Below are 19154 nucleotides of genomic sequence, written 5' to 3' on the forward strand. Positions count from 1 at the left end.
AGTCCTAATTAAAAAAATTCTAAGTTTAGTAAATATATTAATTCAGACTGAACAGCTAGCTTCCGTAAACACTAATTACACTGATATGCTTTTATTTTTTTAGAACAAGATTAATAGAAAAATGGTTAAGTTACAGGTATGCCAGAAATCTCAATAAATAATACCGAATCTTAGGTGTTCATGAGGAAAGTGTCACCTGCAAAGACAGGATAATTAGATGACCACTTTAGCTGAATAAGAGAACATCCAAAAATGGTTTTCATAAAACCAAGCTTGGTAATCACTGTGCTTTTTTTTTAAATTAAGAGATTCTTTTGATCATATTCCTTTTCAAAGCTGTTATATGTATGAGATATATACGTCTTAGGTTGACTAACTTAGAGTTACTAGTTATGAAGCCCCAGAGAATACTAAAGCCATGAAATAAATCAGCCTTCCAAAAGATAATGGACACGTTTCACTTGTAGAAAAAAGATGTAAATTTGTATTTAAAGTGTTGTCATTGGCTAATATAAAGTGGATTTTTAAAATTAAATTAGCAATAAAACAAAACCTTAATTATCCAAAGTCAATTTAAGCACTAAAGCGCATACACGCGCGCGCGCACACACACACACACACACACACTCCCTCTCACACATTTTAAATAAAGATTAAAGGCACTTGAGAAGCAGTATAGCAAACCAGAATGTATTAGGATATTGATTAAATTATTTTTCTTTTTCCTTCTGTAGGTGAAGATGACTTAATAGAATTTACCACAGTTACTTTAGAGTCTCCAAAAGCATTGTTGGCGGAGGCCTGAGCAGGAGGTAGATGCTGCGTTTCCTTGCTTTTCAAAATCTCCTCAGATCCTTTCGTAACAGCATGACTTGACTGGTCATTTTTTAAGACATAGCCTGATCCAAAGAGTTCTTCCATTAGGCTGCTTTTCTTATCTCTGAAAGTTGTATCTTTTGCTTTCATTCTGGAAGACTTACCAAAAGAGGGTTCATAGCCGCTAACGGAATGTTCTTGCTTCAGTTCTTCGGTCTGAGTGCCATGTTTGCTTGTGCCCTGATTGCCTCTCATGCCGCCGGTGTGGGCTGGCACACCTGAAGTAGGAAGCCCGTGATGCAAGTTTTCAATCGTTGCCGTGAACGAGTAATGCTTTCTCTGTCTGAAGGGTATTTTGGCACATGGAACAGCATATTTATCAGGTATCTCATTCATGGCATTTGTTTGGTCAGTTCTTTGAAGCTTGTCTTTTACTCTGTCATCTTCTTGACTGCTGTCTCCTTCAGGATGAATCACCTGAATTCTTTTTGGTGGTAGTTCTTGTTCTTTCATTAAAATGGGCTTCTTTTCTTGATCTTGCTTTTTCTCTTTTTGTCTTCCAGTAGTCTCCAGAGGTGCTTGTACTTTCAAATGTTCTTCCTTTGATAAACCTATATTACAAAAATAGACAATTTAGTGCTCTTTTAAAAATTAATGGATTTCTATATTGAGATGGTATGTTTAACACACTTATTTTCATTGCCTGACAAGAACATTGAAATGACAGAAAAGATAAAATAGATGCATACAACCCTAGATTACAGAGAAGAGTGCTATTAACAAGCTTGGTATATATATATATTTTTTTTTTGAGACAGAGTCTCACTCTGTTGCCCGGGCTAGAGTGCTGGAGCATCAGCCCAGCTCACAGCAACCTCAAACTCCTGGGCTCAAGCGATCCTCCTGCCTCAGCCTCCTGAGTAGCTGGGACTACAGGCATGCGCCAACATGCCTGGCTAATTTTTTCTATTTTTAGTTGTTTGGCTAATTTCTTTCTATTTTTAGTAGAGATGGGGTCTCGCTCTTGTTCAGGCTGGTCTCAAACTCTTGAGCTCAAGCAATCCTCCCTCCTCGGCCTCCCAGAGGACTAGGATTACAGGTGTGAGCCACTGCACCCAGCCCAAGCTTGGTATTTTGTACTTTCCCAGAACATCTCAAATAAATGGGAATTATGGAAACAAAAGAAAAGTGATATTCATAGTAGAAAAATAAAATTTGCCGATAAGGTTATTAATAGATGTTTAACATCACTAGTTGGATGTAGTGCCATTTAAAATAATACAAACATTTTCACCCATCCAATTGGCAAATCATTTCTAGAGTTGGTGAGAACATGGGGATATTGGAATTTTTGATACTTGTTGGTGAGTGTCTACTGGTAGAGCTTTTTTGGATGGCAACCAAAAAATTTTAAGTGAACATATTCTTAGACCCAACAACTTTACTTCTTGGAATGAGCCTACCAAAATAGACAAAGATAAATATAAGGAAGATGTTTACTGCAGCATGATTTAGTAACAATGAAACATCCTACATATCTGTCAAATATGGAATTCTAGGCAGTTATTATAAAGAATGAGGTGGATAAGCAGGAACTGACAGGGAAAGATGTTCCCACCCTAGAATATAAGCACATGAGGGTAGGATATTTTGCATTTGTTCACTGCTATCTCCGTAGTGCCCACAACAGTGCCTGACACAGGGTATGCTCAAAAAGTATTTGTCAAATGAATAAACTTTCTAGGATAATATGAATGACCAGAGTGTACTGAAAAATAAATGGAAGGCTGGGTGCGGTGGCTCACGCCTGTAATCCTAGCACTCTGGGAGGCCGAGGCGGGCAGATTGTTTGAGCTCAGGAGTTCCAGACCAGCCTGAGCAAGAGTGAGACCCTGTCTCTACTAAAAATAGAAGGAAATTATATGGACAGCTAAAAATATATATAGAAAAAATTAGCCGGGCATGGTGGTGCATGCCTTTAGTCCCAGCTACTCGGGAGGCTGAGGCAGGAGGATCACTTGAGCCCAGGAGTTTGAGGTTGCTGTGAGCAACAGAGTGAGACTCTCTGTCTCAAAAAACAAACAAACAAACAAACAAACCAATAATAAACAAATAAATAAATGGAAAACTTAAATAGACTAGTGATCATAGTGAAAATGCAACTGATGTCAGTTTCTACCAAACTGTATCAGATGGATTGGCTTTACAGGTGAGTTCTACCACACTGTTGTGTATTGAAACATTATTTGGTCCCACAACTGAGGCGTGGCCCTTCTAGGGCCTCTACTGAATGTCTAATGTGTTGAACAAGGGCTTTGCACTCTGGGCTGAGGGGACTCTGGGAATCATTCATCAGTGACTGTTCTTTCCTTGCAAGTTGTTCTTACCTGGCCTTGGGGGTTCCACCCATGTTTCCCATTAGTGATAATGTAACATGAAAACAATGGAGCAGTGTTTTCAAAATTCTGAAGGAAAATTATCTCCAACCTAGAACTTTCCATCTGGGCAGTTACTATTCAAGTGTAGGGGTTGAATGATGACATTTCCAGATGAAGGTATACAAATTTTCCTTACATGTACACATTTACAAGAAGCTAGTGGAGACTGTGCTCTTTAAAACATGATGGAATTTACCAAAAAAGAAGAGGACTTGGTTTAGGAAACAGAAAATCCAGTAGAGAAGGGGGGTGACAGGACCCTGTAGGAAATGATGAAGGGAGATGCCAGGATGGTAGCTGCACATCAGAGGTGAAGAGATAGACTAAAACCCCAAGTCCATTAGACCTCCAGATACCAACTACCAGGCGAACCAGGGCCTTGGCCTGTCTGACTGTGGCTGATGAAATGTTACATTCTCAGTCATACCTTGCAGCCTGGGCCAGCTGAGGACTCTCCTTGCACCCTACTTCTGAGAGCTGAATCAGGTAAGCTTTGGTGACCTTAGAACAGGAAGTTCTGGGTGCCCCATTCCCTCTCACCCTACCTTTCTTGGACCTGCCCACAGAAGCCCTGCCAGATGCCGTGGATCTGATGGCTTTTCCGTCTCCCAGGACAATCCTTGATCTCACCTATTACTGACTGGGGCCCTTGGACATTCAAGGGAGCTGAAGCTGGAGTCTCTGCTCAGCTTACCTTTTCCTGGAAGTCTTCATTCAGCAGTGACAATATTGCCCTTTATCAGCTGGATTTGAATTTGCTACTCAGTTTTTCAAAGCTGAATGTATATTTAAGGGTACTGTTATAGACTGAATGTTTTCCCTCGGCCCACCAAATTTCAAATGTTGAAGCCTTAACCCCAGTATGGCTGTATTTGGTGATGGGGCTTTTAAGAAAGTAATTAAGGTCAAATGAGGTCATAAGAGTGGGGCCCTCGTGATGGAATTAGTGTCCTTATAGGATGAGACACCAGAACTCTGGTGCTTTTCCTCTGCCCTCTTTGAAAGGCCACATGAAGACATAGTGAGAAGGTGGCCATCTGCAAGCCAGTGAGAGAGCCCTCACCAAAAATCAAATGGCTGAAACCTTGAATTTGGACTTTCCAGCCTCTAGAACTGTGAGAAAATAAATGTCTGTTGTTTAAACCATCCAGTCTGGTATTTTGTTATGGCAGCCCAGGCAGACTAATACAGATACATGTGAGGACGGGGAGCGGAGAGGGAAAGCAAGGGGATGGTGGCATGAAGTCCAGGATGGCAGTGGTTTCTGGTGGGCAGGGTGAGCAGACAGGATTGGTAAGGACCCATTGGTGTTCTAAGGGCACTTGTGCTGTCTCTTAAGCAGGGGAGTGGGCATGCATGTTCCTTTTATTAAAATTCATAAACTGCATACATGTTTTATATGTGCTTTTATATACACACATACAGTAATTCACAAATTTTAAAAGTCAAATAAGAATAAAAGAGACTTAGGCTGGGTGTGGTGGCTCACGCCTATAATCCTAACACTCTGGGACGCTGAGGTGGGAGGATTGCTTGAGGTCAGGAGTTCGAGACCAGCCTGAGCAAGAGTGAGACCCCATCTCTACGAAAAATAGAAAAAATTAGCAGGGCATAGCGGCACACCTGTAGTCCCAGCTCCTTGGGAGGCTGGAGGATTGCCTGAGCACAGACGTTTGAGGTTGCTGTGAGCTATGATGGTAACACTGCACTCTAGCCAGGGTGACAAAGAGACCTGTCTTAAAAAAAAAGGGAGACTTTTTAAAGTTGTTAAAATTACCTTCATGTTTTCTCTTAGAATCTTCTTGCTTTAGTAGTTTACTGATATACTGAGAAATTTCATGGTTTATTTCAGTTGATTTGTCTTTATAACCAATGTTTCCTGTTGCCTTTTTACCCTATAATTTAGAAAAGCAGCAAAAACACATTTTTGGAGTCTAGATAATTTTAAATTGTATTTTATTCTAATGAATACAAATACTTTTTGTATATTAATAGAACAAGTGACTGTAGCCTAATTTATTTTTGTTAAGATATATTTAATTAGACACTGCATGATTTCAGAATTGGTGTACCTTAGTTGTCAAAGATGGAACATCATCTGATTTTTGGGTTTCCTGGTGTCTCATACTTATAAATGACAAACTTTTTCTGTCTGCTTGTACCGATTTTGTTGAAGAAACTATGGAACAGGTAGATCATATGTAAGAAACATATTTTTCATTTGGAAGCAATTGACTTTAAACATAAAGTAAATAACTTTGATGAATGCAACGTAATAATAAAACAAAGTATACTAGATATTTTCTAAATATTCAATATATATATATAATATTTGCTAGATTCCTTTTTTCCCCTGCTGTGACCCTTGTTTTGTCTTGTTTTGGGCCAAATAGGTTATGGGAATCACAGTGTTAGAGTACACGACAAGCAGGTGTTAGGATAAGTCAACGCTGCTATTTGAGGACAAAGCTGTCCCTTGCCAAAGAGATTCAAAACTATAGGCATGCAATTGTGCGAGGCCAACCACCCAGATATCCTGTGTCCCAGCTCTTGATTATCCACGGTTAGAATGTCCATGCAGAGTACACGACCGCTAAACTCTAGACTTCACTTTCCTTGAAATATTGTATCATTTAAACAACCCCGTCACTGAGCATCTTCACCGGTAGCTGTCACTCTGGATTATAAAGCCGGAAGCAAAGGAAGGCACGGATATTTGAGGTTGCTGCCTTTGGAAGTAAACATGTAGTTATTTCTACTGTCAAAACAGAGGTGAGCGTTCCTATTGTTCCTCGTCTGAGCAGAATCTGCTGCTGGGCCATCTTGAGAAAATGGGTACACACTGTCTTGAAGGGAAAAATACTGTTCACCTACAAAAGGTGCAACTAATGATAGTGGCATTGGCATGGATGAATCCCCCACACACTATGCTGAACAAAAGAAGCCAGAGGCAAAAGAGTACATGTTCTGTGATTCACTTACATGGCATTCTAGAACAGGCAAACTAAGCTATTGTGACTGATGGAAAATCAGTGGTTGCTTTGAGACAGGGTAGGGGACCACTGACTGCAAAGGGGCACAAGAGAACTTGGGGAGATGGAAATGTTCACAGTCTTGATTGCTGTAGGCAGCTACATGGGGAGAGGCAGTTGTCAATACCCACTGAACTGCACACTTATAATGGGTTCCTTTTTTTTTTTTTTTTTTGAGACAGAGTCTCACTCTATTGCCCTGAGTAGAGTGCCGTGGCATCAGCCTAGCTCACAGCAACCTCAAACTGCTGAGCTCAAGCGATCCACCTGCCTCAGCCTCCCAAATAGCTGGGGAGTACAGGCACACACCACCACACCCGGCTAATTTTTCTATTTTTAGTAGAGACGGGGTCTTGCTCTTGCTCAGGCTGGTCTCAAACTCCTGAGCTCAGGTGATCCTCCTGCTTGTGCCTCCCAGAGTGCTAGGATTACAGGCGTGAGCCACCGCGCCCGGCCAAAATGGTTGCATTTTATTGAGGTAAACTACATCTCAGTAAAGTTCATTTTAAAAAGCCATATACTGGCTAACAGATATACTTAGAAAGTTCCATTTTTGACGACATTTTGCTTCAAGCTAAAAGTTATCCTCTTGTTCTACCTGGAGTGAGGACATAAGAACTGAGCTGAAAATGGAAACAGGGAAGCATGTCTACTCTTTTCTAGCTATTTCAACCATATCACAGTTTCATTATTCTTGTGGAATCACAAAATATATTTCAATGCCTAACAAAATGATTTTTAAAAATATCCACTATTTTGGCTATACAAATTAGGAAAATCTAACTAGATACTTAAAAATAGATTTTGAGCAAAAGTAATTAAAACATACCTTTTGGATAATCTTCTTTATCATATAAATTTTTAAGTATTCGATTAGCATAGATGTTTTTAATTTCAAGCTCACGGTCCTTCTCCTGAAAAGAACCACAATACCAATTTTTCTAAAAATGTTTCCTTTTATCAACCTTGATTTCTTTTAAAAAACAATTTAAGGGGCAAGCGCGGTGGGTCATGCCTGTAATCCTAGCACTCTGGGAGGCCCAGGCGGGAGGATCACTTGAGCTCAGGAGTTTGAGACCAGCCTGAGCAAGAGTGAGACCCCGTCACTACTAAAAATAGAAAAAATTAGTTGGATGTGGTGGTGTGTGCCTGTAGTCCCAGCTACTGGGGAGGCTGAGGCAGGAGGATTGTTTGAGCCAGGAATTTGAGGTTGCTGTGAGCTAGGCTGATGCCCGGCACTATAGCCTGGGCAACAGAGCAAGACTCTGTCTTAAAAAAAAAAAAAAAAAAAGAAAACAAAAACCAATTTAAGTGAGCTCAGTATCTTTTGAATAAAAGCTATAGATTCTAGAAGAAACAGAAATAGGTCATATCATTTGTTACCATTCCGGACATCAAAAAGTATTAATACTAGATTTTTTTTTTTGAACAAAGTATGACACATTATTGTGATGGGGACAATATTTTTGAATAGCCTTGTAAATAAACTTTTTTCATGGTATTCCTTCTGTACCCTGGGCCTGCCTTGAAGTTTATTATTCCTCTTCCTGGTCCACTATAGTAGCCACTAGCTACATGTTGTGATTTAAATTAATTAAAATGAAATAAAATTGAAATTCAGTCCTCAGTCACATGACCCATATTTTAAGTGCTCACCAGCTACATGTGACTAGCGACATAGTATTGGACCGAGCAGATAGACCATTTCCACCATCGCAGAAAGTTCTATCAGATAGGGCTGCATGTAGACAAGTGCAGAGTGGGTAAAGCCTACAACAAGGGCATCATTTGTTCAGTTTTAAATCTCAATATTGACTTTTTTGAGTTTTGGAAAAACAAAAGTTTTGAAAGCCTCCCTTGTTGAGGAACAAAAAAGGGTTTTATTAACTACCAAATGCACCTTCTTGCACATCAACAGGTGTGTCTGTTGGACTCAAGACCACTGAGTTGTAGTAACAACCACAGTCAACAGAGGTGGGCGTACACGAGTTAAGGGTGGAAAGTCCAGGAGGAAGGCGCCCAGGGATGTGACAGACAGACACACAGACAGATGCACATGGTGGGGCGGGGGTGGGGGCGGACAGAGGGAGACTCTTCTGGTCTCTTTGTACTCTTAGGATCAAATCTATGACCAAGGGATATTCAGGGAGTAAGAAACATCTCTGAGGTTTGGAAAAGTCTCAGCACAGGAGGCCTTGATATGGCCCAGGAAAACTGAAAGCCCCTTTAAAAAGCCCCCACATTCACCATGGAGCTAGAGTAACATGACATTGCCTAAGTGGTAAGTTAGAAAGGGCTAAAATATAATGTCTGGGCAAAGGGCTTCCTTTACCCTCACAACAGGTGGGACCGTGGAAGGATACTGCACGGACAGCTGGGAACCTGCTCTGGAGTCCTCAAGGTTATGGATCCAGGTGGTCCCACAGCACAGGCTGTGAGCCAGGGATCAGATGGAGGATGCAACTCAGAGCATCTGCATCAACAGTCAGGAAGGGAAGAGCAGCAAGACTTGTCCACACTGGGAAGAGGCCATGAGTGTCACCAGCTGCAGTCAGTGCACACCAGACAGGGTCCTGGGAACCTGATTGGTTAAGACCGGTCACTCCTCAGTAGGACCAGGTCTAGAGAAGGCCAGAGAACAGAACAGGGATGCGAGGCTCTTTCTCCCCTCACCAAGCAGACACGTACGTTTCTCTTGTGCCTAGATGCTGTCTCCGCTGAGAGATGGGAGACAGGGATGGGGAAAATCCCTGCAAGTCTAAGAGACTAACTGGCATGAGACTTTTTTATTTTTTTGAGACAGGGTCTCTCTCTGTTGCCCAGGCTGGAGTGCAGTGGTGCAATCATAGCTCACTGCAGGCTCTAACTCCCGGGCTCAAGTGATCCTCCTGCCTCAGTCTCCTGAGTAGCTGGGACTACAGGCACTCACCACCACACCCAGCTAATTCTCAAAAATTGTTTGTGGAAAGGGGGTCTCGCTATGTTGCTCAGTCTGGTCTCAAACTCCTGGCCTCAAGGGATCCTCAGCCTCCCAAAGTGCTGGGATTATAGGCATGAGCTGCCACCCAGCCAAGTCTGTTTTTAATTACAAGAGACTGAGACAAGCTTTCATCCATTCCTCCATGTCCATCTCCATCCCCACCCCTAATTTATGGGAATGGGGCTCATAGGGAAGTATGGTTCAGCTATAGAAAATAAAGAACATTACATATTTTTGTATATCTAAACTGTAGATTGTAGGGCTTTTTTTTTTTTTTTGAAACAAGGTCTTCCTTTGTTGCCGGGGCTGGAGTGCAGTAGTGTCATTATAGCTCACTGCAACTTCAAACTCCTGGGCTCAAGTGATCCTTCTGCCTGGGCCTCCCAAAGTGCTAGGATTACAGGTGTGACCCACCACGCCCCGCCTGTAGATTATAGGTTTTATGTCACTTGAATCACAAATTAGTTTATTATCAGAGGTATGTAAATGGATAAAACATGAGAATATTAATCTTTTCTAGAATTTGGGTTTCTAGAAGCAAAAGTGTTACAGTTCATCTCTCTTTTTCTTTCTTTCTCATTGTGGCACTGTCAAAAAACAGTAATGCTGACAGTTTATTACCATGAAAAGCTGTTCAAATATATTCCACATATCATGTTTAAGAAGGATATTGTGTAAAACATTTTAGGATGATTTTCATCCACAGTGGTTAAGACAAGAAAGATTTTGATGTTTAGAGGGGCAAATTTTGATTATCTGGAAGACTCAGTTCTATCTTTTGGTTTGGCCTGGACACTCCGGGATCAGCAGCAGAGAGCAGGAAGGAGGCAGATCTAGAACCGACTGGCGGCGGGCGTGGGGATGGCTGGGGTCTGAAGGAAGCAACGTGAAGGACAGTCCTCCTTCAGGCTGGGAACAGAGGTTCAGGTCTGGGTACCACGACAGGGCTGGGCTGAAAGTCTAGCACAGCGGGTTTGGAACACGATGCAGGCAGGACACTTGTGTGGTTGAGTTCAGTCGGTTAGCCAAGAGAAGCAAGAGTAAAGCAAACCCAAGGCTAGCAGTGCTCATGGAGCGCTTGTGGAGTACTCACAGGAGATTCACAAGCTCAAAGGTATCAAGTCAGAGTTAAAGGGGAAGCTGGGTCGTGGTGTGGAACCATATTAAGGTCACCATTGATGGCTTCCAAAAATTACATAGGAAGCAAAGTTTTAACAGACACCACCCATTGGCAGGAGTAAGGCTGTAGCCTGGAAGTGGGCTGGGGGTACAGGACTTCATTTGACAGCTGTGGAAGGCTCCTCTCACTCCAGTCCATACTCCAGAAATGGGCCTAGACCTTGGTGTTGGATAACTTTGAAAATGAGTTTCAAGGTACAGAAATAGAAATTTTTAGCTTTGAGACCAGACCCTCCCAAGCTCAAGCAATAATGACTTACATTAAAGTGGCAGATTATTGTATTTTCCTAAAATTGCCACTACAATATTTATGATCCTATATGTTGTTCCAGAACTTTGTGGCTCCCCATCAAGAGGTGAAGTTTACTAACTGAACTGCCTTTGACTGACTTGACGAATGGAGTGAGCGGAAGTGATGCTATGTGACTGCCAAAGCCAGGTCATGACAGGAAATGTGGCTTCTGCCTGGCTCACCTGTTCTCTGTCTCTCTCTCTCCATTTTTCCTTTTGGAAGCCAGCCAGTAAGTTAGGAGGAAGACCACACCACATGGAGAGGCTGTGTGTGGGGTTCCAACCAGCAACCCAGCTAAGACCTCAACTGTCAGCTGGTACCAACTGCAGAGTAAGAGTGAGACTCGGAGGATTCCAGCCTGCAGTCTTCAGGTGTGCGCCACCATGCCCAGCTAATTTTTTTTATTTTTTGTAGAAATGAGGTCTCACTATGTTGCTCAGGCTGGTCTTGAACTCCTGGCCTCAAGCGATTCTCCTCCCTTAGCTTCCCAAAGTGCTGGGATTACAGGCATGAGGCACGGCACCTGGCCCAGCCCACCTTAATCTAACCATTTCTACTAGTTTTTAATGTATAAGATATGTAATTTTAAAAACTTTTTCCCCTTTTGAAACACTTATTAAAAAAATGTAAATATGCAAAATATACAAAAGAAGAAAAACTAGCACAGTGAACCTCCATGAACCCATGGACCGGCTTCATGAATGAACAACTCATGACCTATCAGATTCCCTCTATACACCCACCCTCTCTGACGCTACTCCTCAGCCCTGGATTATTCGAAGCAAATCCTGGTTTATAATTTAATCTGTCAATATTTCAGTATCTATAACGGACAAGGGCGTCCCTTTAAAAACCTAACTGTAATATCATCATTCCATTCCCCAAATTGAAACTAAACCCTTAATATCAACAAATATTGAGTTTCTTCCACATTTTTCAATTGCCCTACAATTTTTTTCTTTTTAAATATCAGATTACACCAGGGATGCACTACAATTTTTTTTTAAAGCCTATTTGAATTAGGATCCAAACAAGGTCCAAACCACTGCAACTGATACATCTCTTAGTGTCTTTTAATCAGTAGGGTCCCACACCTACCTCTCGTATTTATTTCCACTTTGCTATTTATTTGTTGCAGGAACCGCAGTGTTTATACTGTAGCGTTTCACAGTGTGATGCTGCTGACTGCAGCCCTGTGGTATCCTTTATTACTGTGGTCCCCAACCCCTGGGTACTGGTCTGCCGCATGTTAAGGACCAGGCTGCAGAGCTCCACTGCCCCTCTCCCTGCACTTCCCCTCCATCTGTGGAAAAATGGTCTTCCATAAAATTTAGGCACCAGGGGTCAGGTGGGGGCTGCACAGCAGGAGCTGTGGCTGGTGAGTGAGCAAAGCTTCATCTGTATTTACAGCCGATGCCCATCACTCGTATCACTGCCTGAACTTCCCCCACCCCCCTCCCTGTTCATGGAAAAATTGTCTTCTATGAAACTGGCCCCTGGTGCCAAAAAGGTTGGGGACTGCTGCTTTATCATGTTCCTCTCCTCCTTTACATTTAAACTGGTAGTTAGAGCTCAGTGTGTAGTTAGATTGAGGTTCCGTGCTTTGGATGAGTACTTGTAGGTGGTGGTATGGTAGGTGGTAGTATGTACATCTGTCAGGAAGTGTATGGATCGTGCTTTCTCTTTTGTGATGCTAGTGGCCATTGATGATCATCGATTAGAAGAGCCAGGACATCATTAGGAGTTCCAAACGGTGATATTCTAATCCTATCATCCCTTTTACATTATTAACTGGGATACTTCTCTAAGGAGGCTCTTACCCACTCACAAACTATTTGGTTACTCTGAGGAGTAGTTCATATGGGAAAGGTAAACATGTTTGCTTCTTTTCCTCTATTTACCAGTTTGCAAAATAGTGTGTTGGTTCCCTGTACTCCAACAGTGACTATCACTGAGGTATTTTGTTATTTGAGAATCATTATGAACTCCTGAATTCATTTGGCAAGTTTTAACCCATGCAGTTATCTTTATCAATCATCAAATTGCCCCATCTTTGGCCAGTACGAACCTATTCTAAATGGCTTCTGAGTACTTTTGATATTACACTAATAGTCCTTGAGAGTTTCCTTGCTTTTGTGTGACAATATGTCCCAGGCTCATCCAGCATAGTTCATGCACCAAACCTAGAATTTTTTAAGGAGCCCTAGTTCTTTTTAGAGGGATGTGGAGTTTAAAGACCATAATCTGGGCACCAGGGGTACTCACTGCTACTGAGCTGGTTACTTTGGAAATATATATTTATTTTTAAAGATAAAATACATCATAAATTCATACTTCCACTTCATTTCAAAATCAGGATGATAGGCTTTTTATTTGCCCTTATTTTACCTCTGTATTTTCTTTCTTCCATCCTCCAAATCCCAGTTCTCCATGACACCAATATAATCCATCATGTGCTTTATCCCATGGGATATACACAACAGTCTCAAAATAACAATGTCAACACCATCACCACCAATATCATTACTAATGATAAGGAAACCCCCCATCTATTACTTAGCACAGCAGCCACCTGAGACCCCCACCCCTCACGGAAGACCTGCATCAGCATAATACTAACCTAACACTTGGCACATTAGCATACCACTAACCTAACATCTAGCACATCAGCATAACACTAAACCTAATTACCTGGTGCAAGACACTAACCTAACACCTAGTACATTAACATATCACTAACCTAACATCTGGCACATCAGCATAACACTAATCCTATTGCCTAGTGCAGACACTAAACTTATTACCTGGCAGTCATTAATCACCTGAGACCCCTCCCCTTGTATGACCCCAACTTAATTAAAATGGGAAAAATTGGGTAGACAGGGCTCAGAATTTGGTGGTGAGACCCCTCTGAGCCCGCCGGTGAATAAACGTTGATTCTCTGACTCTCCGTGTGCTGCTCGGTTTGTCCTCGGGACCACTCGCTGTAACACTTGCCGTAACATTTTGGTTCCCTGACCAGGAGACCGACTGCCCTGGCCCCTTGAAGCCACCGGTTTGGGGACGGGCGCAGCGACCGGCGGGACCTCAGCGACAGAAGCGAACCGGTGCCAACCGCCTTTTTGTGGCATATCTACGCTCCTCGGGAGCTCCCGCCGGCCGCGGGGTCCCGAACTTGCCCGGACACGCCGGAGAGAAGGACAAGTCAAATCAGGTCTGGAGGCATCGGACCAGGTAAGGTCCCGGGACCCGTCCGAGTCAGGCCCGTCAGACCACGGAAGAGGAGCTTCTTCCTGAGTGCAGGGAAGGCCCAGGGTGGGACTGTGTAGCCTCTGCCTGTCTGAGTGAGTGCGTGAAGAGTGACTGTTTGTGGTTTCATGGCTGCGGCTACGGAACCTGAGTGGGTCCTCACCTGCGGTTCTGTGGCGGCATCGTACGGCATAACAGGGATTCACTCGCCTAAAAGGAGTGACCAGGCCCGGGGATTATACGGGCACACCTTAGCCAAGATGCGCCTAAGTTCCCGCGAGGGACGCAGCCAGGCGGAGACCTGAGAGAAACCCTGTCTCCCCACCTTTTGTCTGTTAAACTGCGACACCGTTCAAGGGTCTAGGATGGGTGGCGTAGAATCTAAGCCTACAGTCCTTAAATGCATGTTAAAGAACTTTAAGAAGGGTTTCATGGGAGATTACAGAGTCACACTGAGTCCCAGCAGACTTAGGGCCCTCTGTGAACACGAATGGCCCACATTCGGGGTCGACTGGCCCACGACAGGAACCCTAGACCTCCCCACCGTGCGAGCAGTTTGGAGAATCGTGACCAGGACTCCCGGCCACCCCGACCAATTCCGTTACATAGACTCATGGCTAGAGATTGCTCAGACCCTGCCCCCTTGGGTCCGGTTCTGTGCCAATAAGGGACAGAGCAGGATTTTTGTGGCCCAAAGGACCAGAGACTCCAGACTGTACAAACCCCTCCATCAGGAAGCTCCTGAAGAGGATCCACCACCGCCACCCTGCAACCCTACTGTGACACCTCCTGAAGTACCCCCGAATCTGCCAGACACCCCGCCACCGTCAGTCTCCCTGCCGCCAGTTACGGACCAACCAGGTGCCGACACTCCCATCACCCGCCGGATATGGTCAGCTCAGGTCCCAACTTCAGCTCTCCAGATGCCCCTGCATGAGGTGTGAGGTCCGATGCAGGTTACAGATGATGGGTCCATTCAGCCAGGGCAGCCAGTCCTGTACTACCAGCCCTTCTCCACCACTGACCTTCTGAACTGGAAGCACCACACCCCACCTTACTCCGAAAAACCTCAGGCCCTCATTGACCTCCTAGAATCCATCTTTCAGACACACCATCCCACTTGGGAAGACTGCCGCCAGCTCCTTCTGACCCTTTTTAACATTGAAGAATGACACCAGATTATAGCTGGGACAAGGAGGTGGCTCCAGGACCAGGTTCCAGCAGGGACCTTGGACGTGGAGCAGTGGGCACTCAGAGCAGCACCCGAGACCAACCCGGATTGGGATTTCAACTCCCTGAGCGGACGAGAGGCACTCGGAAGGTATCGGGAAGCTTTCCTCCACGGGGTCCGGGAGGGAGACAGAAAACCACTCAACGTGAATAAAGTCGCTCTGATCGCCCAGAAGCCAGAGGAATCACTGAACGAATTCTATGAGTGCCTTTGTGAGGCCAACCGAGTCTATACACCCTTCAACCCAGAGGCGGCCAAAAATCAGTGGATGGTGAATGCTGCATTTGTTGGGCAGTCCTATGCTGACATCCAACGAAAACTCCAGAAACTTGACAGGTTTGCAGGAATGAACCTCACGCAGCTGATGGAAGTGGCCCAGAAGGTCTATGTTAATCAAGACTGAACTGCCCAGAGGGAGAAGGACCAGAAAATGAAACGGAAAGCCACTCTCCTGGCCGCTGCCCTCAGACGACCTGACCCAGCCAAGAGACCTGGCCCACCACGGGAAGGAGGACCCAGGAGACCAGGGACCCTGAAGCCTGACCAGTGCGCCTATTGTAAGGAGTTTGGTCACTGGAAGCATGAATGCCCCAACAAAAAAAAAAACCACCCACCGCCAAACTGGAAACTGCCCAGGGGCTTCCAGCAGGAGCCGGAGATCCAGGACCTCATCGGTCTCACTGGGGTTGACTCAGAATAGGACCGATCCAGTTCCCTGACTGTTGGCCCCCGTGAACCTACGGTCATAATGGAAGTGGGGGCTGACCAATAAAGTTCATGGTGGACACTGGGGCAACACCGTGGCTCCACTTACAAAGTGGGAAACCACCATTGTGGGAGCCACTGGAACTCGAGTAGCTCAACCCTTCTGCCAATCCCGAATATGCCAGATGGGGGGCCACCAGATAAGACACGAATTCCTATGCATACCAGAATGCTCCATGCCCCTCCTAGGTCGAGATCTCCTGAGCAAACTGGAAGCCCAAATCACCTTCCACCCAGAAGGGCCTGCAAGCCTCATGGTCGGTGCTCCAGAGACTCTCATAATGGCGGTCACCCTGCCTCGGGAATCGGAGTGGAAGCTATATGATGAGGCCGAAGAGGAACAGAGCCCGCCTGACTTTCGGCAGGACTTTCTGTTGGTACGGGCAGAGGACAACCCCCTGCCCAACGGTCTTGCACACCAACATGCACCCCTGGTGATCGGGATGAAACCGAGCGCCCAACCGACCAGGAGACGACAGTATCCCATCCCCAAGGAGGCTCGAGAGGGAATTCAGGAACACATCGATAGGCTTAAGCGGGAGGGGATTTTGGTGGAGAGCCAATCTCCATGGAACACTCCCCTCCTGCCAGTCAAAAAGCCCAACGGAGGTGGATACCAGCCCGTCCAAGACCTGCGATTGATTAATGAGGCCACAGTGACTCTCCACCCAGTGGTACCAAACCCATACACCCTCCTAGGCCTCATTCCTCCAGATGCTGCCTGGTTCTCCTGCCTAAACTTAAAGGATGCTTTCTTCTGCATGCAGCTCACTCCGAAGAGTCAGCCCCTGTTCGCCTTTGAGTGGGAGGATCCTCAGACTGGATGGAAAACCCAGCTCACCTGGACACAACTACCTCAGGGATTTAAAAATTCACCAACTCTGTTCGGGGAGGCTCTAGCCACTGACCTCATGTCCTTTCTTTGAGAAGAAACCCACTGCACACTTCTACAGTACGTCGATGACCTCCTTCTAGCGAGCCCAACCAGGGAAAACTGTCGATGGGGAACCCGGTGCCTGCTCCAACTGGTCACTGACAAAGGATATAAAGTCTCCTGGAAAAAGACACAGATCTGCAGGCAACAGGTGAAGTACCTTGGTTTCCACATCACTCAGGGGCACCGGACACTGGGACATGAGCGTAAGCACACCATCTGTACAATTCCCAGGCCGACCAGATGGAGACAACTCAGGGAATTCCTCGGCGCGGCAGGATTCTGCCACATCTGGATCCCAGGTTTCTCCTTAAAGGCTAAGCCTCTGTACGAGGCCCTATGCGGGCCTGAAAACAAAGAGTTGGAATGGGCCAAGAGTCAGGAAAGGGCTTTCCAGGAAATAAAAGACTTACTAAAAAGAGCCCCCGCACTAGGGCTACCGGACCTCACCAAAGACTTTAACCTGTTTGTACACGAGAAGAAACAAGTGGCTCTGGGGTTTTGACTCAAACTGTGGGCCCATGGCAGAGACCAGTGGCTTACTTGTCAAAACAATTGGATCCGGTAGTGGCAGGATGGCCACCTTGCCTCCGTGCACTAGCGGCCACCGTCCTGCTATTTAAGAACAAAACCTCTGTGTGTGAGTCCCTCATACAGTGATATCTCTAATGAACACCTCAGGGCCCCCGTGGCTCTCAAGCAACCGGTTACCGCAGTATCAAGGACTGCTGTGCGAAAATCCACGGGTCACCCTGGAGACTGTGTGGACCCTGAATCCTGCCACCCTCCTACCCAGTGAGCCAGGGCCCCCAGACCATGACTGCACTGAAGCGGTAGAGGAGGTCTATGCCAGCCGGCCAGATCTGAAAGATAGTCCTCTACCAGCACCGGACTTAGAACTCTACACGGATGGCAGTAGTTTTATCCAGAATGGGAAACAACTGGTGGGCTTCGCTGTCACCACAGTGGATGAGGTCATCATGTCAGCCCCTTTGCCCCAAGGGTGGTCGGCACGGGCGACCCCCAAAGGGCGGAGCTATGGGCCCTCATCCAAGCCCTCAGGCATGCCCGGGATAAGAAGGCAAACATATACACAGACTCTAAATATGTCTTTGCCACAATACATATCCATGGGGCAATATACAGGGAGAGGGGACTGCTGACTGCAGGTGGAAAGGAGATCAAAAATAGGGATGAAATTCTCCAACTGCTGGAGGCAGTTTGGGAGCCAAAAGAAATTGTGGTCATCCACTGTCGAGGGCACCAAAAGGGCACAGATCCAATTGCCACCAGCAATTGCCTGGCAGACCCAGCGGCCAAAATTGCAGCCACCTGAGAACATTCAGAGGACAACACTGTGACCCAATGCCAAATCTTGTTGGTACCCGAGTGGCCTGAAAAACCAAAATATACTCCAGAAGAGAACCAGTGAGCAGAGCAGGAGAAGGCCAAGAAGGACGCAGACAGGTGGTGGCACCTACGAAACCATAACATCTTTATCCTCAGTAAATTAGCATACGCTACTGTCTCCCGATATCACAACCTGACTCACTTGGGAAAACAGCCCTCACGCAGCTACTTGCCCAGTACTACTACATCGCCAAACTTCCATCCATTGCAACAGCAGTCAGTATCTGCTGCCAGATCTGTGCTAAAAACAATGCAGCGGTCAGGCTGAGACCCGCCCCAGGAATTCAATACACCGGAACCTCTCCGTTCGAAGATGTGGAAGTTGATTTCACAGAAGTAAAACCATGTCAGAGGTATAAATACTGGTGCATATCACTGGTAGTGATATGCACCTTCTCAGGCTGGGTTGAGGCATTTCCTACCCGGACCGAAAAGGCTAGGGAAGTGGCAAAGTTTCTGTTGAGAGAAATCATCCCCCGGCATGGTCTACCACTCTCATTTGGCAGTGACAACGGACCAAGCTTCACTGAGGAGGTCATGAAAACCCTCACCAAAGCACTAGGAATCAAATGGAAACTACATGCAGCCTATAGGCCACAGAGCTCAGGGAAAGTAGAGCGCATGAACTGGACCCTCAAGACCACTCTAGCAAAGCTATGTCAGGAAACACAATTACCCTGGGTAGACATGCTAAGCCTAGCCCTGTTCAGAGTCAGGTGCAAACTGGGGCCCACAGGATATTCACCCTTTGAAATCCTGTTCGGTAGACCTCCCCCACTCATCAAGCGATTAAGGGGAGACATCAGACAACTAGGGGAACTGAATATA

At 45.4% G+C, this 19154-nt stretch overlaps 1 protein-coding gene across 7 annotated transcripts in view; it reads right to left on the reverse strand.

Annotated features, from left to right (window-relative positions):
• Positions 1-692: 692 nt before the first annotated feature.
• The window catches only part of LCA5L (lebercilin LCA5 like), a 55252-nt gene continuing 36790 nt past the window's right edge, over positions 693-19154 (reverse strand). For 2 of the 7 annotated variants that reach the window (XM_045540686.1, XM_045540687.1), the window contains 4 exons: positions 7116-7200; positions 5327-5433; positions 5032-5149; positions 693-1427 (listed from right to left, as the gene is read on the reverse strand). In XM_045540686.1, coding sequence (XP_045396642.1) covers positions 706-1427; positions 5032-5149; positions 5327-5433; positions 7116-7200 — 1032 coding nt within the window. In that variant the 3' untranslated portion in view covers positions 693-705. Of the gene's footprint in view, positions 1428-5031; positions 5150-5326; positions 5980-7115; positions 7201-19154 lie in introns of those variants that run through there. The other 5 variants (XM_045540693.1, XM_045540692.1, XM_045540689.1 and 2 more) reach the window with 4 other exon arrangements.

Source organism: Lemur catta, chromosome 1 (assembly GCF_020740605.2).
Source record: "Lemur catta isolate mLemCat1 chromosome 1, mLemCat1.pri, whole genome shotgun sequence".
NCBI lineage: Eukaryota > Metazoa > Chordata > Mammalia > Primates > Lemuridae > Lemur > Lemur catta.